General features: G+C 43.6%; 1 protein-coding gene across 1 annotated transcript in view; it reads right to left on the bottom strand.

Annotated features, from left to right (window-relative positions):
* GABBR2 (gamma-aminobutyric acid type B receptor subunit 2) overlaps positions 1-19684 on the bottom strand; it is a 371159-nt gene that overhangs the window by 74745 nt on the left and 276730 nt on the right. Inside the window, exons 11-12 of the mRNA XM_049784138.1 lie at positions 18786-18918; positions 3268-3375 (exon numbers count right to left, since the gene is read on the bottom strand). Coding sequence (XP_049640095.1) covers positions 3268-3375; positions 18786-18918 — 241 coding nt within the window. The remainder of the gene's footprint in view (positions 1-3267; positions 3376-18785; positions 18919-19684) is intronic.

The raw sequence follows: 19684 nt of genomic DNA, 5'->3' as shown, positions 1-19684 counted from the left end.
AGGCATCCTCCTCCCTGGTACTTAGACAGAGCTTGAGCAATCTCTCCTCAAAGACCCTTGGGTGTGCTCTGTTAAGTTACATGTAGTATCTACATTCCTGCTGGCATATGGTATGAAGACCAGCTAGTCTCTTCATGGGGCCTCAAGCCCAGCCATTCTAAGACTCTATGGAAGGTGTAGGGAGTAACTGAATGGAGGAGCTTCCAGCAAGTGTCCATGAGGAAGTAGCATTGAGACTGAACAAAGTCAAGATCACTGACTGCAGCTCAAGAAAGCAGGCTCTGACTCCCACGGGACTCCATCTGGCTGCAGGCTTCCTTCTCTGTTCATTCCTGGACACACCTACCTCTCCCTGTCCTTGTTCCTGTCCCAAGGCCAGGGTGAATTGCTGCTATGACATAAGTCACTTCGCTCTGTGCATCTGGGATGATTTAGCTGAACCTGCCTCCCAGACAAATCTGTGAACTTCTTGTGGTCTGCCTTTAGTGGAACTTACTTAAACAATTTTTTTAGTAAGGTACTGTGATTAACGAAATAATTCATGACTGAGTTCAAGGCATACAATATTCGAACAGCATCCTTCCACCAGTGTCAAATTCCTTTTACCAGTGCCCCCAGTTTTCTTTCCATTCCAAACCTACCTCTATGATAGGTGCATTAAAATAGTATTTTAGGGTTGAGGAGATAATATAGTGGGTAAAAAACTTGCCCTGCATTCAGTTGACCCAGTCTCAAAACCCAGCATCCATATGGTATCCCAAACACCACCAAGAATAATTCCTGAGTGAAGAGCCAGCATCACTAAATGTGGCCCCAAACTCCTCCAAAATTTATTTTTATTTTTTAATTTTAAGCAGTGTGGTGTCACTACTGTTAAATGATAGGTTTCATTTAAAACATTTCAGCTCCATTCATCCATCAGGGTGGCCATTTCTCTGCACCATTGTCGCAGTGTCTGTTCCTTGTCCTGTCCCCCAACCCCTTTCCTCCCCTCTGGTAAGCTTCCTTCTGAAGCCCATTTCTTGGTTTTTGCAACCTTTGGCCATTTTATTATTCCCCTCTTATGTTTCATTATAGTCTGCATGTGAGAGATCATGCTGTGTCTGTCTCTCTAACTTCACTCAACATGATACTCTCTAGATCTATTCACATAGCAGTGAATTTTATGATTTTATAAATATTATATATATATATTTACAGTTGAAAAGTATTTCATTGTGTAGATGTACCATGGTTTCTTTACCCTGTCATCAGTTCTTGGCCAGTTGGGATGATTCTAGATTTTGGTTATTGTGAATAATGCTGCAAGGCACCCAGGACTGCAGATGTCTTTTTTTTTTTTTTATTTATTTGCTTTTGGGCCAGACCTGGCAGGGCTCAGGAATTTCTCCTGTCTCTGCACTAAAGAATCACTCTCGGGGCCGGGCGGTGGCGCTGGAGGTAAGGTGCCTGCCTTACAAGCGCTAGCCAAGGAACGGACAGCGGTTCGATCCCCCGGCGTCCCATATGGTTCCCCCAAGCCAGGGGCGATTTCTGAGCACATAGCCAGGAGTAACCCCTGAGCGTCAAACGGGTGTGGCCCAAAAACCAAAAAAAAAAAAAAAAAAAAAAAAAAGAATCACTCTCGGTGGAGTTTAGGGGGATAAATGTGATGCCTGGAATTGAACCTGGTTAAGTCACATGCAAGGCAAGTGTCCTACCCACTGTACTACTGGATTGGCCTCAAGAGTACAGAAGTCTCTTATACATAGTGTTTATACTCTAATCTTAGTGCCCCTCAAATGTCTGATAAAGACAAGTACTGGATAAGCCTGTGTTCCTGGGTGTGGATCTTGCTCTGAGTCCTCCAGTACCTGTTGCTGGGCACTGAAGGCCACACATTGATACTTCCTGGGGTGGCTTCCAAAGACCATGGAGGTAGAGATGGCAGAGAGATGGCAGAGATAGACAAGATGGGCATGAATAATAGCAAAGGCATGCAGTGGAAACATGGCTCCATAGAAGAGGAGGTGCTGGGAGACAGAGAGAGTAGTTGGAAAAGCTTAGGGGCCATGTCCAGGAGTTTCCTGATACTCCCAGAGTATCAGCAGGATAGATCTAGCCCCATACATTTGCTTTGTATTCAGGGACTTGACTGATGAACCCATAGAGACCATGAACATGGACCATGTAAGAGCTGGCTAAGTAGTTGTTGTTAGCTGTTGGATTTGGGAGGGGAAGACAGGAAAGGTTCGGGCATCCTAAGCAGTACCCAAGGGGTAAAGGATTTCTTTTGGTGATCCTTGGCCAACTGGGCTGACAATTCAATGCTAGGGCCCAACGATGTGGTGCCACTCAAGTGATGATGATTCTGGAGACCACAATGTGTTGGGGATCCCACCGGCTTCCATATATTCAAGACCTGCACCTACCCAGAGGTTATCTTTCAGATGGAGGTCTTGGAAAAACCTTAAAACCTTGCTTTAAGATGCACTTATTTATCATTTACCGTCAGCAGATATTTAAGTTACAGGGCTTTTTTTTTTTTTAATTGTGTTTTACTTTTGGCCACACTGAGGTTTGCTTAGGGTTTACTCCAGGCTCTGTGCTGAGGGATCATTTCTGGTGGGATTTGGAGACCCAGAGCTGGGGATTGAACCCAGCTCGGCTATGCATGGTGAATGTCCTACCCTCTGTACTCTCTGGTGCTGCTATATTAAACACCTATATAGTTGGGCTAAAGCACCTGATTAGACTTGTCCAGGTTCTTGGAGGACTTCCCACTGCCCATATAATAAAGTCCAGGTTTCTTAAAGGAGCTTCTGTCTTCCTATGCAGCCTCCTCTTTTACCCATTCACCCTCTTGTCTAAATACCAAGTGTGTGCCAGACTGAACAGCTTTCAGAAGTGTGCACACAGCTTTTCCTTCCTGTGCTCTGATCATGCAGCTACCTCACCTCCACAGGGCTCTGCACTGCCCAGATTCTGCCTGCCCAACCCTCATTCACCTCCGGAGCCTAGTGTAGGCACCACCTCCTATGTGAAGTCCCCCAGAGTGCCTCATAGACTGATATCCCCATCTGCCCTCAACAGCCCTTCTCATGGACTATCATGATCACTCAGTTACCTGTCTAGTTTCCCCAGTAGGCTGAGAGGCCAGGAGGTGAGTTTAGTTTAAATACCCCACAAATAGCCCCAGTGCCTGCTATACAACAAGTGCCCAGTGTAAAGCTTTTTCTACCGCGATGCTGAGCAAACACTGGTGGTCCCCGAGAGAGGTGTGCATACCTTCTTCTTCATCTTCACATTCTTGAAGATGGCATGAACCCTCCAGGTCTTGGCGAACATGGCCCCAAAGGCAGTTGTGTAGCCCACAGTGAGGATCCAGGTCCTGACCTGGAGGTGTGAGAAAATAGGCATCAATGTCTTCTGGTAGTTAAACAGGTTCTTTAAGACCAGGTCCCCACATGGACTGGGAGGCAGGCACCCCCACATCATTCTCCTCATGCCCTTCCATCTTAGCTATTTCAACAGGTAATTCTTATACCTGCCTGATGAAGTCAGGGTCCTGCAGGAGATGACTGCCTCAAATCCTGCCCCTGGCCAGCCCCCTTTAGGGAGGTCCTGAGGGTCCACCAGGGCCACTGAAGGACCCTGACAGATGACAGTCTCACTGACTTCTGCTCCTTTTCGTCCTTCCTGAACAGAACCCTCCTCTGAGGACCATGTGCTCTGGGGAAACTCATCTATAGGACCAGGTCTGGGTGGTGGATGGGGGAACAGAGTCTAAGGAACCCTAGCCAGTGCTAAACAGACCAACTTTTTGAGGTAAGCAGGACAGGACTGAGGGGGCCTTGACTGGCAGCTGCATCCAGCCATTGGAGGGTCAGCTGAGTCAGGGGGGAAAGCAAAGAGGGTGTCCACCCACTGCTCTGGTGTGGGGAAGAGGGGTTCTATGGGGCTGCTAGCCTGGCTATTGCAGCTACATGGGGACCTAATGTAAAGTGGACCTAGGTAAAAAGCCTAGGTTCCCCCAACTTCTTATTTCCCTAACCACTTCTTTTGGTATGTAAAACTACACCTGGATTACAGGGCCTTCCCCCTACCCTGGTGGGTGGGATTCTGGATAATAAAAAAGAAAAAGTGCTGGTTTTGGGGGAGAGAAAGAGGATACATGAGATAGGCAGTACAAGGAAGAAAGACATGGCTTAGGAGCACAGGGCAAAGAGAGAGCTCAGGAGAGAAAAGACATAGCTTAGAGGCTGCATATGGCAGAGAAAGGCCATGAGAAAATAAAGTGAGCTGACTCCAGTGAATATCTTTTCTGACTGCTCTGTATTATTTCTCCTCCACTACTACCCTGCTTTATCAGAGCCTGAAAGGTTAGAAACACAGTACCTGGAGTGGCCTCACCCAACTCATGGACTTTATTTTATAATTTTATTCTACAACCCAAGGCTTGGAATTGCCTGTCTGACTTCCACCTGTTCCCTGGTCAAGACTGGAAGCCAATGGGAAGGACTAAACCTGCTGAGGGTTAAGAATCTGGAGGCTGCCTCCTGACCCTGCTTTTTGAACTCTCTTGGATGTTATTGCCTCCCTCCCTCAATGCACAGTACTGTGTTACACCTCTGCCTCAGCTGATGCAGGACCCAAGCTGTGTCCCACCTCCCATACCAGTCCTAGTCCAGCATACTAGGTTCTGCCTCCAGGACTCTGTCTAGGCTTGGTCTTCCTTTGTCCTCAGTTCTACTCTCCAACAGCTCCCCCTGCCTCATCATAGTCCAGTGGGAAGGTGGGTGTGGCTGCAGGTTTCAGTGCATAGGTGGGACTCTGGGGACCAGGGAAAGCCAACAACACAGCAGGGTCTCCTGAGGTTGCAGTGGGCATCTGCAGAGAGTTCTAGGTGAGCCCCTTCCCACGGTTCCCTCTTTCTTTTAGAAGACTGGCTCTAGATTTTCAGAAACAGAACACTTTCCTCTTTGCATTTTATTTCCCAAGCTTGCCACTGGCTCAGTAGACAGCAAGTCGATGCCCTCCTCCTGAGGGATAATGGTGTCATGGAAATACAGATGTGCAAGGCGCACGCATGCTCACAGAAACTGCACTTCCTTCTTTGTAAAATTTCATTTTAGACATCAGGAGAAATCAGAGAGGCAAGAATGAATCACAGTCCTCAGCGAGGCGTAGGATGACTACATTATTCTCCACATTACAATACTAGGTGCCAGCGAGCCAATAGAACCGAGAGGGTGGGAATAGAGAGTAGAGCTCATTCAAGGAGCAAAAAGACCATCCCGCCCTCTGATGGCAGAGTCACACGGAACCTCACTGATCGTCTTGCTCAGTATTCATATTTGCTCACTATTAGAGGTCAGAGACTAAGCATAAAATGACAAAAACCAAAAATTTGGTCCAGAGATGTAGCTCAAGTGTAGAATGTCTTGTATGCACTGGGCCTGTATTTGACCAAACAATAGCAGCAACAAAAATAAAAACAAACAAATCAACAATAAAAAAACTAGGAGATTATTTTTGTGTGTGTATTACAAGTTGAATGAGAGAAAAATTCTCTAGATATTGAATCTGATGCTCAAAGTGGTTAAATATTTCCTTAACTTGAGCTGGGACACGGTGTTCTATGCAATAGTGTATGCAATGCTGTGCCCATAGGGGTTAAGCTCTCTCTCTCTCTTCTCTCTCTCTCTCTCTCTCTCTCTCTCTCTCTCTCTCTCTCTCTCTCTCTCTCTCTCTCTCTCTCTCCCCTTCCCTCCCTCTGCATGTACCTGTCACCATCTTAAAAAGATTCCAGATCAGATTCATTCAGCCCAGAAGCCAGGGTCAGCAGGAAAAAGAAAAAAGAGAGTACCTGACAGATATCAGACATTTTCTAGTGACTGCAACTTTCCTTTTTCTTATTTTTTCACTGCTGAGAGATTGAATCCAGAATCTCACACATGGGAGGAAGGCATGTGCTGTTCATTGAGATACATCTTCAGCCCCAGTAGGACACTTTTTAAAATTAATGCACAACACAACTGTTATGGTCAACGGCATCCAGACATTTTTATTTACCACATTCTCATAGCAGGAACACAACTTTATTTTATTATTTATATTTTTTAGTGAAGCAAGACAGTTTTTATTTAATGCAACTTACTTAGTAAGATGTGAGGGGAGAAAGAAATGATTATCAGCAAACAAAGAGACATAGAGACAAGTAAGCGAGATTCAAAGGAGAACATGGGCTTGAGAGGGCAATTCTAAGAACATAATTTTAAATATGAACTGTTTGCTCTTCCCTTTGTAGTGCTTAGGACCCTGAGGCCTCTTGTGTTACTGGGCTGATAACCCCCACCTATAGGTTAAGTGCTCAGGCACTGCTGTTTAGAGCCAAGGTATTAGGGACTGAACTTGGGACTGAACACATGCAAGGCATAAACTCCAAGTCTTTGAGTTATTTTTCCATCAACACAAAAAGAATATTTTAAAAAGATGATAAGTGAGGGGAAATATCATTATGTTGACCTTCTAATAAAGGTCTCTTACTTCAGATAGAAGTATTAGTCTTAAGTGCTGTTAGCCTTATTATAATATATGCTCTGATGCATGTTTTCTTTGAAGTGATCATTTGATGATCACTTGTCTGTTTTGTAGAGTTCAATGTGTCAAATCTTGATAACATATATGAGATTGGTTAGTTCAAATTCAATCAGATAAATCTGCTCTGGCAGATGGAAGCAGCAGTAAGTGGACCCACAAGAGAAGGGGGAAGAAGCCTAGGAAAGGATGCTGGGCAGGAAGATGCTAAAAGGACATCCTCAAGTGTCTTTCCATCCCCTCTCCCATTTCTGGATGAGGTTGTTCATTTTCTGGTTGTTGAGCTTTGAGAGTGCTTTATGTACTTGGGTGGTTTGCAAATATTTTCTTCCAATCAACAGGGTGCCTTTTCTTGTTTCTTTTACAGTGAAAGAGCTTTTTAGCTCTTTGTTAGTATCTTTTTTTCTTTCTGATTTTTCTGTCAGTGCAGCTTCCCTGAAGCTCAGATCTTAGAATTCCTGCCTATGTTTTTCTTGATGTCTTTCATAGTGGCAGGTTTTCTATCAAGGTCTTTAACTTATTTTAAATTGGCCTTTATATGTATGACACAGAGCTCTAAATTATTATTATTATCTTTGTTATTTTTGCATGCAGCTAGCCTATTTCCTCAGGACCATTTGTTGACGAGGCCCCTCCTTGTTTTACTTCTTAGATTTTGTCCTAAATAAACTCTTCAGACACTTCTTCAAAGGAAACAAAGAAAACAAGAGCCAAAAAAAAGAAAAAAAGAAAAAAAAAAGAAAACAAGAGCCAAAAGGCTGATAAAATTGCATTATTATCACTGACTATAATAGAAATGCAAATCAAAACAACAATACGATTTGACCTTGTACTGGAGAGAATGGGCTATGTGACAAAGATCATAAATAGCAAGCACTGGCATTGATGTAGGGAAAGAGGAAAAGAACTCTTATTCATTGCTGGTGGAACTTGCACTGGTTGCTTGTAGTCTCTTGCAAAAACAGTTTGGAGATATCTCAAAACATTATGAACAGAACATTCATACAACCTGTGTTTCTACTGCTGGGAATTGACCCTTAGAACATAAAAACATGACTTCTAAAAAGGCATCTATGCACACCTCTTCACTGGAGCACTGTTTACAATAGTCAGGATATAGAAAGAAACCAAGGGTCCAGCCACTAGTGAATTGCATATCTACCCAATGGAATAGTATTCAGCTATGAGAAAAGAGGAGATGGTACAGCTGGCTACAACTTGGATGGAACAGGAGGATGTCATGCTACATGAAGGATATCAGAAAGTAAAAGAGAAATACCATATCATCTCATTCATAAGTGTAATATGAAGAAATAAAGACAGAAATTAGAAACAAACCTTGAGATATGATCCATAGAAGTGAGAACTAAGGGGAAGGGCCCATAAGATGGTGGTGCAGGGATTTAGAAACACTGGTGGTCCAACACACAGGCATGATAAAAACTCTCAACTAGATGGGAATAGAAGGAAATTTTCTCAATATATTCAAGGCCATTTACTACAGCCCATGGCAAATATTATACTTAATGAAGACAAACTAAAAGTCTTTTCTCTAAAATATGGTACAAGGCAAGGTTGCCCCCTCGCACCACTCCTATTTAACATAGTACTGAAAGTACTTGCTATTGCAATTAGGCAAGAAAAAGATATCAAGGGAATCCAGGTAAAAAAGGAGGAAGTCAAGCTCTCACTGTTTGCAGATGACTTGCTACTATACTTAGAAAACCCTAAAGATGGGGCCGGGCGGTGGCACTAGGGGTAAGGTGCCTGCCTTGCCTGCGCTAGCCTAGGACGGACCGCGGTTCGATCCCCCGGCTCCCCCGGCGTCCCATATGGTCCCCCAAGAAGCCAGGAGCAACTTCTGAGCTCATAGCCAGGAGTAACCCCTGAGCGTCACAGGGTGTGGCCCAAAAAACAAAAACAAAAACAAACAAAAAAAAGAAAACCCTAAAGACTATCAAAAAGCTTCTAGAAACAATAGTTTTGATATTAAAGTGGCAGGCTACAAAATTAACATTCAAAAATCAATGGCCTTCATATAACCAAATAATGATAGAAAAGAAGTGGACCTTAAAAAAATAATCCCATTCACAATAATGCCACAGAAACTCAAATACCTTGGAGTCACCTAAAGTCACCTAACACTTAGCAGTGTTATTTCTTGGACACTACTTCAAGAAATAAAAAAGGACACAAGGAAATAGAGACACATACCCTGTTCATGAATTGGGATGATCAACATAATTAACATGGCAATACTCCCCAAAGATTTGTACAGATTTAATGCAATTTCTTTAAGGATACCCATGACAATATTCAAATAAGTGGATCAAAAATTCCTGAAATTCATTTGGAACAATAAATATCCAAGAATAGCTAAAGCAACACCCAGGATAAAGAAGATGGGAAGCATCACTTTCCCCAACTTTAAATTATACTACAAAGCAATAATCATTAGAGCAGCATGGTATTGGAATAAAGACAGACCCTCAGATCAATGGAATAGACTTGAGTATTCAGAGAATGTTCCCCAGACATACAATCAATTAATCTTTGATAAAGGTAAAAGAAATGCAAAATGGAGCAAGAAAAACTTCTTCAACAAGTGGTGAGGGGACAACTGATCAGTCACATGCTAAAAAGCAAATTCGGACCTCCAACTAACACAATGCACAAAGTTCAAATACAAATGGATTAAAGACCTTGATATCAGACCCAAAACCATAAGGTATATAGGAGAACACATAGGTAAACACTCCATTACATTGCCACTAAAGGCATTTTGAATAAGGAATCACCATTGCCCAAACAAGTAGATGCATAGATAAAATAAAATGGGACTACATTAAACTGAAAAGCTTCTGCAACTCAAAGGAAATAATGACTAGGATACAAAGGCCACCACAGAATGAGAGAAACTATTCATCCAATATTCACCAGATAAGGGCTAACATCTAAGATATACAAGATACTGACAGAACTTACCAAGAAAAAGATATCTAACCCCATCAAAAATGAGTAGAAGAAATGAACAGACACTTCCTCAAAGAAGAAACACAAATGACCATAAGGCACATGAAAAAATGTTCTACATCACTAAACATCTGGGAGATACAAATCAAAACATCTCACATCACAGAGACTGGCACACATCACAAAGAACAAGAACAACCACTGCTGGCTTGGATGTGGGGAGAAAGGAACTCTCATCCATTGCTGGTGGGAATATCATCTTATCCAGCTTTTTTTTTGGTAAATAACATGGATAGTCCTTTAAAAAACTGGAAATTGGGGCCGGGCGGTGGTGCTAAAGGTAAGGTGCTTGCCTTACCAGTGCTAGCCTTGGACGGACCGCGGTTTGATCCCCCGGTGTCCCATATGGTCCCCTAAGCCAGGAGCAACTTCTGAGCGCATAGCCAGGAGTAACCCCTGAGTGTTACCGGGTGTGGCCCAAAAAACCAAAAAAAAAAACAAAACCAAAAAACTGGAAATTGAGCTCCCATATGATCCAGCTATACCTTTCTTTGGAATATACCCTAGGAACACAAAAACACAATACAAAAATGCCTTCTGCATATCTATATATATTGCAGCACTATTTACAATTGCCAGAATCAGAAAACAACCCAGATTCCCCAAAACAGATAAGTGGCTAAAGAAACGGGGCCGGGCAGTGGCGCTAGAGGTAAGGTGCCTGCCTTGCCTACGCTAGCCTTGGACAGACCGTGGTTCAATCCCCCGGGTCCCATATGGTCCCCCAAGCCAGGAGAGACTTCTGAGCACATAGCCAGGAGTAACCCCTGAGCGTCACCGGGTGTGGCCCAAAAACAAAAACAAAAACAAAAAAAAAAACAAAACAAAAAAAAAGAAACTGTGGTGCATACACACAATGGAGTATTATGCAGCTGTCAGGAAAAATGAAGTAATAAAATTCTCCTATGCATAGATGAACATGGAAGCTATTATGCTGAGTGAAATGAGTCAGAGGTAGAGACACAGAGAATAGTCTCTCTCATCTGTGGGATTTAAGAAAAATAAAAGACAGAATGGTAATAATACCTAGAGACAACAGAGATGAAGTTTGAAAAAGCCCATGATATGAAGCTTACCACAAAGATTGGTGATTGCAGTTAGAGAAATAACTACACCAATGATAGTGAGTGATAAAAACAGAAAGACTGTCTCGAAGACAGGCGGTGGGTGTGGGTGTGGATGGGGAACATTGGTGCGGGGAAAATATTACACTGGTGAAGGGGGTGTACTTTATATGGCTGAAATCGAACTACAAACATGTTTGTAACCATGGTGTTTAAATCAAGACATTAATAAAAAAAACAAAACAGAAACATTGGTGGATAGAGTGGCAAATAATTATGCAACTATCTGATCACAATGTCAATACAAATGGAGGGGCCAAAGCCATAGTACAGCTTACCTTGCATATAGTCATATGGTCAACCCCTAGCATTTTATATGGCCCCCTGAGTTCAGAAGTGATCCGACCTGAGCACAGGTGGGTGTGGCACACTACCCATCTCATTCCCACCTTAATTAGTGTAAATGAGGAAGTCTCAAATTTAAAAAATGTTAAAAAGTACTATAACACCAAGTAAATTTTCTGTTACCTAAAAACCAGAGAGTAGGCTGATGGTACCCCCTCAGAGAAGACTACAGGAAGGGTCAAGGAAGACAGGTCTGTGTGGTGTGGACACAGAATATGGGTGAAACCAATTAGGCTTATGCTACAGGCTTCCTTTCAAGATCTGGAGTTGGGAACACCCAGAAGCTTGGCCTCCTCACTGCTTGGAGTTCCTCAGAGACACCCTTTGGGGCTTGTGCCCGATTCGCTTCCACTCATCACACCGCCATGTGCCTTCTCCTGGCCTGAGTTTTCTTTCCATTCTCTTTGGTCAGAGAGCATGATGCTGTGTATTGAAGAGAGTGGGCCTAGGACACCACCAAGAATAGCTCCCCCCCCACACACACCCACATCCTGGTACAAGAAAGGAGCCCATGGAATCCTGAAAGGGTGCTGCCAAGTCCTGTCTTGAGTGTGTGTGGATGATGTGACTATCAGCTTTATAGGAGCAGGGGATTCTTTATTTGAAAGGAGGAGAAATAGGAATTAGCTTTGCTGATACTGAACACATGTGTTGACTCTGGGTCCTCACTCCAGTAATGTGTCTGTTGATCTCAAACACAAAATCCCCCCCACCCCCAGAATAGGATGATTGGTCCCTCTGTTCCACCAGAAAGTCAAGTGGGGGTTGTTGACATTTGCCTTTCAGAATCGAGGGTTGAAGAGATTTGGTGTGTGTCCCCTCCTAAAAAACCTGGGGGACCATGATGCATGCAAGGTAAGTGCTTTAACCCCTGTACCATTTCTCTGGCCCAGGAAAGGTCTATTTCTTGATCTCAACTGGGATTCACAGTTGATTTTAGCTTGTGAAAATTTACACACACACACACACACACACACACACACACACACACACACACACACACACACACACGCAGCTGGAATATCTCAATCTGAGCCTCACTCCTGGAGCTCCCCTTCCTGGGCTGACCTGGCTTCTTTTATCTGCGTGTGATGATTGGGGACTTGTGTCCCCACTGCCTCTGACACCTCATTTGCCTCCTGTTTCCGCCCCCTCACAACCTGCCCAGGTCTTTTAAACGCTCAAGGTGGCAAAGATCCATCCACTTGACTTAACTCAGACAGCCTATCCTGTGCCAACCCAGTAACAGCAAAGCAAGACCATGGAGGCTGGAAGTTGCCATGGAGATGCCCAAATGACCAGCATCCACCTGCTTTCTAGCCTCTTCTACAGCCATATTTATTCTGCTATAGCAGAGTCTATTTTGCTGTTTAGTGGTAAACAAACTGCACCAACACACTTCCCTCTCTCCTTCCTCCCTTCCTCCCTCCCTCCCTCCCTCCCTCCCTCCCTCCTTTCCTCCCTCCCTCCCTCCCTCCCTCCCTTCCTTCCTTCCTTCCTTCCCTCCCTCCCCTCCCCTCCCTCCCTCCCTCCCTCCCTCCCTCCTTCCTTCCTTCCTTCCTTCCTTCCTTCCTTCCTTCCTTCCTTCCTTCCTTCCTTCCTTCCTTCCTTCCTTCCTTCCTTCCTTCCTTCCATCCATTTTCCCCTCCCTCCCAATACCAGGAATCTTACTCTTTAGCAGGTGCTAAGTGCTTCATAAACACTATATCACTTAAATTACACATATATCTTTTCTATCCCCCATTTCACAGGGGGACTAAATAAAGGTTTGGCCCTGATAAGTGGCCTAAAGTCACATAGCTGGCAAGCAGTACAGTTGGAAATTTGACAAAAACCACCTAATGGCAACTCTTGTATGTGTCAGGCACTCTGATAGCTTTGGGATTTGCATCAAAGTAAATGAGACCCAGGATGTAGAGCTTTTGCCTTGCATTTGTGAGGTCATGGGTTCAACTCCCAGTACTACTAAAAAAAAAAAAAAAAAAGAGTGAATGGATGCATGCACTAAAATTCCTCAAATCTCCTTCCTTAACAGGGTAACTTTTATGAATTATATCTCAATTATAAACAAGAATAGGGGCCGGAGCAGTGGCGCAAGGGGTAAGGTGTCTGCCTTGCACAAGCTAGCCTAGGATGTACTATGGTTCGATTCCCCAGCGTTCCATATGGTCCCCCAAGCCAGGAGCAATTTCTGAGCACATAGTCAGGAGTAACCTCTGAGTGTCATGAGGTGCGGCCCAAAAACCACAAATAAAAACAAGTAAACAAACATAAAGCCAACAAAACCCCCCAAAAATAAGAATAAATAAAAATTCTGTTTGGGATAAATGTCTAGCAAAGCCCTAAATATTTTGTTGGTCCATATCTCTTCATATAAAAATAATCAGCACTTTAAAAAAAAAAAAAGAAAGAAAATTGGAGCCGGAGTGATAGCACAGCTGTAGGGCGTTTGCCTTGCACAAGGTCCTAGGATGGACCTTGGTTACATCCCCTGGTGTCTCATATGGTCCCCCAAGCCAGACGTGATTTCTGAGCGCATAGCCAGGAGTAACCCCTGAGCATCGCAGGGTGTGGCTCAAAAAGCAAAACCAAAAAAATAAAACAAAACAAAAACAAAAAAGAAAGAAAATGATGGGGTTGGAGACACAGTAGCGCAGCCACCCTATATGGTCCCCAAATCCCCACCAGCAGTGGAGAGGGAGAGGGAGAGGGAGAGGGAGAGGGAGAGGGAGAGGGAGAGGGGGGGGGGAGAGAGAGAGAGAGAGAGAGAGAGAGAGAGAGAGAGAGAGAGAGAGAGAGAGAGAGAGAGAGAGAGAGAGAGAGAGAGAGAGAGAGAGAGAAGGAAAATGAGATCTAAGAGTTTTTTATTGTTCCAGGAAGCTGATTGAAAACCTACCATGGAGATCAGTTTCCATTCCCTCCCTAGAAGTGCGGGCTGTGTGTGTGTGTGTGTGGGGGTTCTGTCGGGTTCTAAGACTAGACCACTAGCGCAGATAGCGTTGGTTCCCATGGAGTTGTACACCAACTCTACCCCAAGAATGCTCCTAAGAGCCCACCTGGGCTTTTACCCTCACTAAAGAGTTTTGTCTTAATACAGTTCCTGCAGGGGGTTCTGTCTACTTTGCTCCTGGGAAACAAGTGCCTCTTCTCCTCCCCACCCACTTTCTAAGGCTGGTAATCCTGGGTCAGGTAAAGGTAGAGTGGGTCTGCCCAGCACTGACCAGAATGGCAGCTCCATGCCCACAGGGGCCTATGTTGCTATGGAGATTCCACTACCCACACAGTGTCCAGAGAGATGGTTGTGGAAGTGGTAGCTGGAGCTGTTTGTAAGACTTGCAGAAAGCTGGGAGGGGAGGGTGCAGAGGAGAAGGAAACTGGGTGAAAGACTCCAAAAGGATCAGGGGAAGTGGGGGATGGATAAAGGTGCAGCTTTCCTAGCAATCAGTCTGTGTGTGTGTGTGTGTGTGTGTGTGTGTGTGTGTGTGTGTGTGTGTGTGTGTGTGTGTGTATGGCGTGAGTGCATGCACATACACTCCACCATCAAAGCCCTTTGCTAAGTGTCCAGACTTAAATGAAAGGGCAAGATTTATTCAGGAGCAGAAGGGACTAAATGGTAACTTAAGATCCAGGAGCTAGCTCTGAGGCCCACTTGGTCCCTCATGCTGTGACATTTCCCCAAAACACAGAGTGGGACACAGGCAACAATACTGTGATTGGGAGAGAGATGACACTAAGCCATGCCGATCCTTTTTGTCACTCCCACATGCATCATGGGGCTGAGGATCAATCATGAGGGCTCCCCAATGGGGTATGGGACAGGCCGTGGTGAAGGATCAGCAGAAGGTTTTGCTCTTTCCTCCCTGTTCAGCTCTAGCACAGTGGACGAGGGGGGGGGGAGGGGGGAGGGGGAAAGGTAGAGGTACCTCTGGCTCCTAAGATTACCAAGAAAATCATGTTGTCTTAGTCTTAATGTTGCAGTCCCCAGAACACAACCCAAGGGGCTCGCATAGGGTGGGAGGGGGACAAGGGCATTTGGACTCTAAGTGAAAAGCTTTAGTGCCCTTCTCTAGATCACTGGAAATTCCATAACCCTAATCTTTTGTTTTTGTTTTTTCTGTTTTTGGGTCACATCCAGCAGTGCTCAGGGATTACTCCTGGCTCTACGCTCAGAAATCATTCCTGGCAAGCTCAGGGGACCATACGGGATGCCAGGATTCGAACCACTGATCTTCTGCATGCAAGGCAAACACCTTATTTCCATGCTATCTCTCCGACCCCTCGTAACCCCAATCTTAACCCCAGCTCACCTAGGTGCTAACCTAGTTCAGTACCAAGTGGTTAGTCTCTGCCTCCCTCCACCCCAGTCAAGTGGAAGGCAGGCTTCCTTTGCAAAACCTCCCCAACAGCCTGGCTGCTAACACAGGAATTCTCAGGGGTGTTGCAAGGGGGCCCTCACATCCTTCCGGAGCCCTAGCGCGTGCTCCAAGCCCATGCGGGTTTGTAAAGCATTTTATGATTTATTCATACCACCGTGCTGGGCTTCCCAGGACAACCTTTCCTCACACAAATGAGCTCGGCTCCCAGAATAGAATGCCAGACTTCATTAAAAAATAAAAGAACCCAACACTACCACGCTGGTGTGGGGGAAGTCCCTTTTCTTGGTCCTTTGCCTGAATGCCCCCCACTTTTCCCAGCATTTGTAGGATCCAGGTCAAGCTCCTGAGCTTTTGTAGCTTCTAGCCCTGTGAGCCAGGCAGGATGCTGATCAGAGGAGCTTCCTGGGCAGGAGAGGGTAGAATGATGAACCTCAGGGCTCATGGCTCTCTACTCAAAATTTAGACAGGGGCAGGGGCTCCAGGTGGCAAGTGCATAGGAGATGAGGGGAGTGCTTCCTTTTCTTATCTTTTCTTTTTTTAAAATAAACAAATGATTTAATTGAATCACCATGAGATACAGTTTTAAAGTTGTTAATGATTAAGTTTCAATGTACAACATTCTTCACCAGTGCACATTTTCCATCACCAATGCCCCCAGTTTCCTTCCCCTGTACCCCTGTCAGCCCCCTCCTGCTTCAGTGACAGATATTTTTCTTCTTTCTCTTTCCTTCTCTTCTTTTAGACACTATGGTTTGTAATACTGCTACTGAAGAGGTATCATGTATATCACTTTATCTCCTTTTGGCACTGAGTTCTTCTCCAGAGTAATCATTTCCAACTATTCTAATAATGGTCCCTTCTCTGACCTAACTGCATTCCCACATTATTTGTGGCAATTTTTTTGGGGGGTCACACCCAGCAGCACTCAGGGGTTACTCCTGGCTCTACCCTCAGAAATTGCTCCTGTCAGGCTCAGGGAACCATATGGGATGCCAGGATTTGAACCAATGACCTGCATGAGAGGCAAACGCCTAACCTCCATGCTATCTCTCCAGCCCCTGTGGCAAGTTTCTTACCACTCCTAGGGATATACCTTAGGAACACAAATCTACAATACAAAAATGCCTTCTGCACACCTAGATTCATTGCAGCATGATTTACAATAGCCAGAATATGGAAACAACCCAGATGCCCAACAACAAATGAGTGGCTAGAGAAACTGTGGTACATATATACAATGGAATATAATGCAGCTGTCAGAAAAAAATGAAGTAATGAAATACTCCTATACATGGATAAACATGAAAGCTATTATGCTGAGTGAAGTAAGTCAGAGGGAAAGACACACACACAGAATAGCCTCTCTCATCTGTGGGATTTAAGAAAAATAAAAGACAGTATGGTAATAATACCTAAAGACAATAAAGATGAGGGCTAGAAGGACCAGCCCATAATATGAAGCTTACCACAAAGACTGGTGAGTGCAGTTAGAGAAATAACTACACAAACAACTATCATGACAACAGTAGTGAGTGATAGAAATAGAATGCTTGTCTCAAAGATAGACAGGGGAGGACGATTGCATTGGTGAAGGGGGGTGTACTTTTTATGACCGAAACCAAATTACAGACATGTTTTTAATCATGGTGCTTAAATAAAGGTATTAAAAATTAAAAACAAATGTAAGCCTTTGATATTTGAGGGAAGGGAACAGCCAATGTTGCTCAGAGTTTACTCCTAGCTCTGCACTCATAGATTACTCCTGGCAGTGCTTTTTGGAGTACCATATAGAATATAGGGATCAAACCCACTTCTGGTCATGCAAAGCAAGAAGAACCTACTGAAGCTTCCCATAAATAGTGGGGAGGTGCAGTTAGGGCAGAGAAGGGATGACTATGACAATGATAGTTGGAAATGATGATGCTGGACACTAACTGGGTGCTGAAAGGAGATAAAGTAATAGGCATAATACTCCTCAGAAACCATATTGCAAGTGAGAGAGAGAGAGAGAGAGAGAGAGAGAGAGAGAGAGAGAGAGAGAGAGATCTGCCCCGTAGGCAGGCAGAGGGAAACTGGGACACTGGTGGCAGGAAATGTATTCTGGTGAAGGGTGTTGTACATTTTATGACTGAAGCTCAATCATAAATAAATTTGTATCTGTGAAAAAAACTCTATTATGAACAATTTTGTAACCATGGTTTTTAAATAAAGTAATCAATAATAAAATAAAAGACGAGCCTTATGATGTATTATTGCTCTGGCCCCAAGCTTATGATACTTTTAACTGAAAATCAGTTCCACATTATTGCTCATTGTTAACAAGAAAATCCTTAAAAATAATAACAATGACAGGCATCAAAATTGTAAACCATGCTAATTAATCTTCAAGATAATTTTTCTTAAGTATCATGAATACATTATACCATTTGGGCTTTCCTTCTAGATATACATACTCAATATGGGAAGTTCATGCCCTGAGGGGTAAACAGTGGTTCTTGAATGTGAAAAAAATTATTTTTTAAATTATAAACTATGGGTACATATAAAGTACTTAAGTAGACATATAGTATGTCTTTGGCATTAAAATTTCATGAGGGAATAATTAGGGAAAAGGGTTTTTAAAGCTCCTTAGGGCAACAATAAGGAAAAAGATGAAAAGACTTGCCTAAGTAGAAAACAATGCTTTTGATATTTTCTTTATGATTCAGTTATCCATCCATCCTTGTATCCATCTTTTCTATTCATCCATCCACCCCCACCTATGCACTTATTCATCCAACTATCCATCTATCCACTCATTGCTCATTCATCTATCTTTCCCACCTATTCACCCTTTCATTATTTAACACATTTACCATCCATCTGCCCATCTATCCATCGGTCCATTCACCACCCAGCTATCAATCTACTTATATGTCCACCTACCTATTCACTCATCCAGCTATCAACATACTCTATAAGGATTTTGGGGAGAAGGGAAGATTGATTTCTTCTTAAATGGCTCTGCCTTTGATCCCAGATCCTAATTTTTTCCTATGGGATAATTATTCCCTACCCTATTTTCTAAGAAATTCAAGCATTCTCAGTGGGATATATTTCTTGTGTGGCCTGTTAATCCACAATCTTTATTTAAAGGCAATATTCAAGCTATTGTGGTCTGAAAGCCAAATTCTCATACCCGAGTGGGTTTGTGAACTGCTGACGGTGCTATTGAGGGTCCATCCACAAATGTTCATGCAACTCTGAGCGTGTATTTGTTTTAGGATGGTCAAAGTCACCAAGAAAATCCCATCTCCTGTTTCCCAGGAGAATGGGTGAAATAACTTACAGTGCAAAGTGTCTCAAAAGTCTTTTCGGAGACAAAGGAACCATCAAGGCCAAAGAGAAATATGGAAGCATAAGAGAGCATTCCTCCCAGGATGATGAGGTTGTTCATATATGGACTTGACATCTTTATCAGCCTGAAGGAGGAGACAATGGTCAATAGTTAACATATTATTCTTTCAACAAAAGTTTTTCAAGGGAAACACTGCTGTCAAAGCCAAAGAGGGAATGGAAAAGGAAGATAAGGCCTTGTCCCAAAGATAAGGCCTTGTCCCAAAGATAGGGCCACTTCCTAGGAGCTGCTTCCTTCCACCAAAAGACACAGGAGAGGAAGTTTCTAGTTGATTTTTATGCCTCCTAGTAGAATTCACTCTCACTTTTCTAGACACAGCCTGAAGTCACTTAATGTGGTTGAGTTTCATCACATGAGAAACAGGAGCTCAAATCACATGCTCAGGACACATGAAGTTGTACTAAGATGGGGTCCCTGAGGTTCTTTTGGCAAGATTAAACTGCCTGAACATATTCATTCCATTCATTCTACATTCATTCCACCATAGACTGGGGGAAGGGAGAGACCAGGAGCTGGGTGGGCTTCCTGGAAGAAGTTATACTTAATGAATGGGTAGAATGTAGGAAGTTAGAAGTGAGAGGGATTCAGAAGCACTCTAGCATTTCCAATTTCTTTGCATATTTTTAATTAATTTTTTTTTTATTTTGAGCCACATTGAAACTTACTTTAGTTTACTACTTAGGGATCACTCATTACAGGTTTAGGGGCCATATAGGGTGCCAAGGGTCAAACCTGGGTTGACCACATTACATACAAGGCAAGCATCCCATCTGCTCTGGCCTTTGCAGATTCTTAATATGTAAAATATAAAGTTTACAGTCCATGAAAAG

This window comes from Suncus etruscus, chromosome 1 (genome assembly GCF_024139225.1).
Source record: "Suncus etruscus isolate mSunEtr1 chromosome 1, mSunEtr1.pri.cur, whole genome shotgun sequence".
In the NCBI taxonomy this organism is placed as follows: domain Eukaryota; kingdom Metazoa; phylum Chordata; class Mammalia; order Eulipotyphla; family Soricidae; genus Suncus; species Suncus etruscus.
Note: the sequence above shows the minus strand (reverse complement) of the source record. Positions and strands in the feature narration are given on the sequence as shown.